The 7,158-nt window shown below is 56.1% G+C and overlaps 1 protein-coding gene across 1 annotated transcript; it reads right to left on the bottom strand.

Annotated features, from left to right (window-relative positions):
• Window positions 1-5,238: 5,238 nt before the first annotated feature.
• CLDN3 (claudin 3) lies at window positions 5,239-6,634 on the bottom strand. Its single transcript, XM_032756808.2, has one exon. The coding sequence runs from the start codon at window positions 6,287-6,289 to the stop codon at window positions 5,627-5,629; it is 663 nt and encodes a 220-aa protein (XP_032612699.1). The 5' UTR covers window positions 6,290-6,634; the 3' UTR covers window positions 5,239-5,626.
• Between the last annotated feature and the right edge of the window lie 524 nt (window positions 6,635-7,158).

Below are 7,158 nucleotides of genomic sequence, written 5' to 3'. Positions count from 1 at the left end.
GGGAGGCCGAGGCAGGTGGATGACCTGAGGTCAGGAGTTCGAGACCAGCCTGGCCAACATGGTGAAACCCCGTCTCTACTAAAAATACAAAAAAATTAGCCAGGCGTGGTGGTGGGCGCCTGTAATGCCAGCTATTCAGGAGGCTGAGGCAAGAGAATTGCTTGAACCCGGGAGGTGGAGGTTGCAGTGAGCCAAGATCCCGACATTGTACTCCAGCCTGGGTGACAAGAGCGAGACTGTCTCATTAAAAAAAAAAAAAGAAAATTAGCTGGACATGGTGGTGTGTGCCTGTAGTCCCAGCTGGCTGCCACAGGGATCTTTTGCCCCTTTTGCTTTAGCTTTGCTGCAGCCAAAAACATTTTTTTTGGTATTTTAAAAAATTATTTGTTTATTTATTTATTTATTTTTTTGAGGCAGAGTTTTGCTCTGTCACCCAGGCTGGATGGAGTGCAATGGCGTGATCATGTCTCACTGCAGCCTCGACCTCTCTAGGCTGAAGTGATCCTCTGATGTCAGCCTCCAGAGTAGCTGGAACTGTAGGCGTATGCCACCACACTCGGCTGATTTTTTTTCTTTTTTCTTTTTGAGATGGAGTCTCACTCTGTCTCCCAAGCTGGAGTGCAGTGGTGCGATCTTGGCTCACTGCAACCTCTGCATCCCAGGTTCTAGTGATTCTCCTGCCTCAGCCTCCCGATTAGTTGGGATTGCAGGTGCCTGCCACCACGCCCAGCTAATTTTTGTATGCTTTGTAGAGATGGAGTTTCGCCTTGTTGCTCAGGCTGTGTTTGTGTTTGTGTTTGTGTTTTTAGAGACAGCTTGTCACTCAGACTGGAATGCAGTGGTGAAATCATAGCTTGCTGTAGCCTTGAACTCCTTGGCTCAAGTGATCCTCCCATCTCAGCCTCCCGAGTAACTGGGACTACAGGCATGCACCACCATTCCTGGCTAACTTTTAAATTTTTTGTAGAGATGGGGTCCTTGCTATATTGTCCAGGCTGGTCTCAATCTCCTGGCCTCAAATGATCCTCCCACCTTGGCCTCCCAAGGTGCTAGGATTACAGACATGAGCCATCATGCCCAGTATCCAAAACATTTGAGATACAGTAATTTAGAAAAAAAAAAAAAAAAAAAAAGGCCAGCTGGGCGTGGTGGCTCATGCCTGTAATCCCAGCACTTTGGGAGGCTGAGACAGGCAGATCACCTGAGGTCGGGAGTTTGAGACCAGCCTGACCAACATGGAGAAACCCTGTCTCTACTAAAAATACAAAACTAGTCAGGCATGGTGGCATATGCCTGTAATTCCAGCTACTTGGGAGGCTGAGGCAGGAGAATCGCTTGAACCTGGGAGGCAGAGGTTGCGATGAGCCGAGGTTTTGCCATTGCACTCCAGCCTGCACTCTGTCTCAAAAAAAAAAAAAAAGAAAGAAAAAGAAAAGAAAAAAGGTCAGGCGCAGTGACTCACGCCTGTACTATAATCCCAGCACTTTGGGAGGCCAAGGCAGGCGGATCACCTGAGATCAGGAGTTTGATGCCAGCCTGGCCAACGTGGTGAAACCCCATCTCTACTACAAATACAAAAAATGAGCCAGGTGTGGTGGCATGAGCCTATAATCCAAGCTACTTGGGAGGCTGAGGCAGGAGAATTGCTTGAACCCAGGAGGTGGAGGTTGCAGTGAGCCGAGATCACGCCACTGCACTCCAGCCTGGGTGATAGAGTGAGACTCTGTCTAAAAAAAGAAAAAAATTCAAGTCTCCCCAGTGCCCAAATACATGTGCAACCCTCGTTTCCCTTCAAGTTGCTGGCTCAACCTACAAGTCCCTTTCTTTTCTTTTTTTTGAGACAGAATCTCACTCTGCTGCCCAGGTTGGAGTGCAGTGGTGAGATCTCAGCTCACTGCAACCAGTTCATCATGTTGGCCAGGCTGGTCTTGAACTCCTGACATCAGGTGATCCTCCCGCCTTGGCCTCCCAAAGTGCAGGGATTACAAGCGTGAACCACTGCCCCCAGCCACAATACCCCCCTACTTTTTTTTTTTAAGACAGAGTCTGTCTCTGTCACCCAGGCTAGAGTGCAGTGGTGTGATCTCGGCTTGCGGCAACCTCTGCCTCCCTGTGATTTTCCTGGCTTAGCCTCCCTTGTAGCTGGGATTACAGGCGTGTGCCACCACACCCGACTAATTTTTAATATTTTTGGTAGAGATGGGGTTTCACCATGTTGGCCAGGCTGGTCTCGAACTCCTGACCTCAAGTGATCCTCCCAAAGTGCTGGGACTACAGTGCCCACAGTCATGCCTGGCTAATTTTTGTATTTTTAGTAGAGCTGGGGTTTCACCATGTTGGCCAGGCTTGTCTTGAACTCCTGGGCTCAAGCTATCCCCCTCTCCCCAAACCCTGCCGTGCCTCGGCCTCCCAAAGTGCTGGGGTTACAGGCGTGAGCCACTGCTCCCGGCCACAGTTCCCTTTCTATGCAAATCTCTTGCATGCATTGTCTGCAGCTCCTGGTTTCAACTCTCACCTCCCACTCCCTTTTCCATCTAGTGTTTCCGTTTCCACGCCTCTCGCTAAGGCCATCAATGACCACCTGGCTACTGTGAATTCCGTGGCTATTCCTCAGGTCTCATCTTGCCTGACCACTCCTGCAGCCTCGGACACTGTTGCCCACACCCACCTCCTTGAAACTCTTTTTGTTCTGTGGGTTTCTAGACTGACTTCTTCCCCTACCCTGGTTTCGGTTGCCATCCCTATGCTAACAACTTCCAGGTTTATGAGATCTCTAGACGTCATCCTACTTCCTGGACGTCTCTGCCAGGACGCTCTCCAGACTTGCCAAACTCTACATTTATTTTATTTTTATTTATTTATTTTTTGAGACAAGATCTCACTCTGTCGCCCAGGCTGGATTGCAGTGGTGCAGTCTCTACTCGCTGCAGCCTCAATCTCCTGGGCTCAAGTAAATCTCCCACCTCAGCCTCCCATGTAGCTGGGATTGCAGGCATATACCACCACACCTAGCTAACTTTTTTTTTTTTTTTTTGAGACAGAGTCTCGCTGTCGCCCAGGCTGGAGTGCAGTGGCGCGATCTCAGCTCACTGCAGGCTCCGCCCCCCAGGGTTCACGCCATTCTCCTGCCTCAGCCTCCCGAGTAGCTGGGACTACAGGCGCCCGCCACCTCGCCTGGCTAATTTTTTGTATTTTTAGTAGAGATAGGGTTTCACTGTGTTAGCCAGGATGGTCTCAATCTCCTGACCTTGTGATCCGCCCACCTCGGCCTCCCAAAGTGCTGGGATTACAGGCGTGAACCACCGCGCCCGGCCCACACCTAACTAATTTTTAAATTTTTTGTAGAGATGGGGTCTCACTATGCTACCCAGGCTGGTCTCGGACTCCCAGCCTCAAGATACCCTCCAGCCTTGGCCTCCCAAAGTGCTGGGATTACAGGCATGAGCCACCACGCCCCCGCCTCACCAAACTCTGTATGCTCAAAATGGAACCCATTATCTTCCTGTCTCCTGTTTTGGTAAATGGTACCACTATCCAATCAGTGACCTAACGTGGAAACTCCCAGATTCCAGCCCTCTTTTCTAGATTCTCGCCTTTCTCACCCTGCACATCCAAATGGCTCCCGGGTCCTGCCCACTTTAACAGCCCCTATCAGGTTCTGCCCGCCTCCTCGCCCCTGCCTAATTTCTGGCCACCATCATTTCACTCCAAGATGGCGTCATATCCTGTTAGGTGGTTCCCCTCCCTTATCTTTCTCCTTGAATCCCACTTCCACAGGGGCTGCTGGAGAGGTTAAAAGTATCTGACCAGGTACTTCCCCTTTCATGACTCCCTACACCCAGAGTAAGGTTTAAAGTTCGTAATTCCACATACGGACTCTCCATGACTTGGCCTTTGCTTACTGGAGTCCTGGGCTTCATTGACACTTCCTGTCTCCCTTTGTGTTCCATCCAGTCATTTGAATCTCTTGCCCCCACGAAGTCACCCTGTGCCTGGGTTCAGGCCCCTTTTCCCGCCTGAATCTCCTGTGTTTTCTCCAAGGCACCAGTACCTCTCCACACTGTTCACCTCAACCACTCCTCTGGTGTGTGTGTGTGTGTGTATATGTTTTGTCGTTGTTGTGTTTTTGAGACAGGGTCTCACTCTCTTGCCCCAGCTGGAGTGCAGTGGCACAATCACAGCTCACGGTAGCCTTGACCTCCTGGGCTCAAGCCATCCTCCTGCTACAGCCTCCCGAGTAGCTGGGACCACAGGTGTATGCCATCATACTCAGCTAATTTTTTTTTTTTTTTTTTTTTTTTTTTTTTTTCGCCCAGGCTGGAGTGCAGTGGCGCGATCTCGGCTCACTGCAACCTCCGCCTCCCGGGTTCACGCCATTCTCCTGCCTCAGCCTCTCCGAGTAGCTGGGACTACAGGCGCCCGCCACCACGCCCGGCTACTTTTTTTGTATTTTTGGTAGAGACGGGGTTTCACCGTGGTCTCGATCTCCTGACCTCGTGATCCGCCCGCCTCGGCCTCCCAAAGTGCTGGGATTACAAGCGTGAGCCACCGCGCCCGGCAGCTAATTTTTTTTTTTTTTTTTTTTGGTAGAGATGGGGTCTTGCTATGTAGCCCAGGTTGGTCTCGAACTCCTGGGCTCAAGCGAGCCACCCACCTCGTCCTCTAGGACTGAGACAGTGAGATCCGGCCTCAAGCCCCTCTGAGATGCCCCTTCTAAGTCCTCCCTCTTTCCCTCCCTTGAGGATCCCAGGAAGGAAATGGGGCCCCTTTTCTCGTGTCTCCCCCAGGTGAGATTTGGCCCGGTTTTACTTTTGGTGGCGTGTTTTATCCAAACAATAGGTCTTTTTGTTTTCTTTTTTCCAATAGGAAATTGCAGTACGGAATGCGCTCTTTCAGAAGGCGCACAGGAGATTCCGAATGTGTCGGGTATTGTGCGGGGTCCGCGCTCCCAGCACAGACCCAGGGGCACATCTCTGCCACCTTCCCCTCCCATCCCCAACCACGGCGTGCGGGAAGTGCTCATGCCTGCTTCCTAGATTGGGCCTTGGCTTTGGCCTCACAGGCTGTCTTCCGAATCCCCAGGGAGTGGGCGAGTGACCACTCCGCCATCACCAAGCTCAGCTTACAACCCCCCTTCCCTCTAAGCTCCATCCGGGAGAGCGAGATCCAGCCAAGGCCGTCCCGAGGGGGAGCTCTGCAGGGAGGTGGAGGCGCTCAGAACAAGGAGGCTCCAGCGAGTGCAAAACGAAAGGCTTTTATTGAAAAATATCAAGTGCCGCCTTTCAGGGCTGCCGGTCCCTGCCCAGCGCGAGCATGGGGACAGCGGCCCGATGGGGCTCGACGGGGCGGTCAAGTATTGGCGGGCACCCAGGCCCCGTGCTCCAGAAGGGTGATGTTTCACAGTTCATGCAGGTTGGTCCCTGGGCCCCGAAGTCTACTCCCGGGCCCGCAAAGCGGTGGCTGCTGGGGAGGCCGCCCCAGTCCAGCGCGGGGGCTTCCTGGCATCTGGGGGTGGGCTGGCCTCCGAGGCAAGGCTGCACGCTGGATGGCCTGGTTCACGCTCCAGCTCGCGGTGGTGGTGGTGGTGGTGGTGGTGTTGGTGGTGGGGTCTCCCTGCGTCTGTGCCTTAGACGTAGTCCTTGCGGTCGTAGGCTGTGCCTATGCTGGCTCCCGGGCCGGTGGAGCGCGGTGCGGAGTAGACGACCTTGGTGGCCGTGTACTTCTTCTCGCGCGGGGGACACGAGCAGCAGAGCAGCGCGCCCCCCAGCAGCTGCAGCGCCGCGGCCGCCCAGCCCACGTACAGGCCCGCGCCCATCTCGCGCTTCTGCGCCTCGGGCACCACGGGGTTGTAGAAGTCCTGGATAATGGTGTTGGCCGACCAGGACACCGGCACGAGGGTGAGCAGGGCGGCGAGAAGGAACAGCACGCCCGCCACGATTGTGATCTTGGCCTTGGCCGTGTCGTCCTGCACGCAGTTGGTGCACTGGGCGCCCACCAGCGCCACTAGCAGCCCGAAGGCGGCCAGCAGGATGGCCACCACGATGAGGGCGCGGGCCGCTTGCAGGTCCTGCGGCAGTGCCAGCAGCGAGTCGTACACCTTGCACTGCATCTGGCCAGTGCTCTGCACCACGCAGTTCATCCACAGGCCCTCCCAGATGTTCTGCGACGTGATGATGTTGCTGCCGATGAAGGCCGACACGCGCCACATGGGCAGCGCGCAGCACACGATGGTGCCCAGCCAGCCCAGCACGGCCAGCGCGGTGCCCGTGATCTCCAGGCCCATGGACATGGCTGCCGCGGCAAGGCCCGCTCCACCGGGTGGCTCCGGGCGCGGGGAGACGAGGGGCCGGGGCCGCTGGGCCTGGAGGGAGCTGTGGCGCCCCGACGGATGGACGGACGGGCGGACGGACGGACTGACTCACCGACGGCGCGCGCTAACGGCTCGGCTCCACACGCTCGCGCCGCGGCTGCGCCTGCACCTGCCTGTGGCTTTGTGGGCGGGCGGCGGCGACTGGGCTGTCCCTGGGCTGGGGCCGGTGCGTCTTAGCTAAGCGCTCAGCGCTCCGGTGGGGGCGGGAGGGGCGGAGCCGCGCTCTCCAGGGCCTGGGGACAGTGACGTGGCCCCTGCCTCCCACCTTCACCGAGCGTCCTGGGAGGAAGGACTTGGCCCTGCGCGGCCCACAACGCCGGGGTAGGGGGGTTGCCAAGGAAGGGCGGGACCTGCCCCGGCCCCCGCCCCTCGGTCCTTGTCCCTCTCTGCTCGGGAATGAATTCTCCGGGGCAAAACCGAGGACGGGATGCGTCAGGGGCTTGGGGTGCAAATCCCAAAGAATTTGACACGGCTTCTCTCTCCTCACCACTTTGGGCGCTTTTGGCACGGGCCGCGTGGGGATGGGGGCGCTGCCAATTACCCCGGAACGGCGGGGCGGGGAGGACCAGGGTGGGTGTGGCCGCGGCTGTTTGCAGGAGCCGCGCACCTGCTGCTCGGCCCCTCCCGCACACACGTCGCACAGGCTCAGCCTGAGTCCGGGCGGTGGGGTTGTTCAGCCCAGGAGTTGCTGGGCCCAGAAGCCAGGGACTGCCTGCAAAGGTACCCAAAAGATGCCCTTAAGCCTAACTAAGCTCAAATTCCTCTCCAGCTCTCCCTCCAGTTCTCTT

Source organism: Hylobates moloch, unplaced genomic scaffold, assembly GCF_009828535.3.
Source record: "Hylobates moloch isolate HMO894 unplaced genomic scaffold, HMol_V3 SCAFFOLD_1, whole genome shotgun sequence".
Classification (NCBI taxonomy): Eukaryota; Metazoa; Chordata; class Mammalia; order Primates; family Hylobatidae; genus Hylobates; species Hylobates moloch.
The sequence above is the reverse complement of the archived record's forward strand: the minus strand, read 5'-3'. Positions and strand labels throughout refer to the sequence as shown.

What these genes read in the sequence shown, in the direction of transcription:
- CLDN3 (XM_032756808.2), bottom strand. Translation starts at nt 6,289, where the DNA reads ATGTCCATGGGCCTGGAGATCACGGGCACCGCGCTGGCCGTGCTGGGC.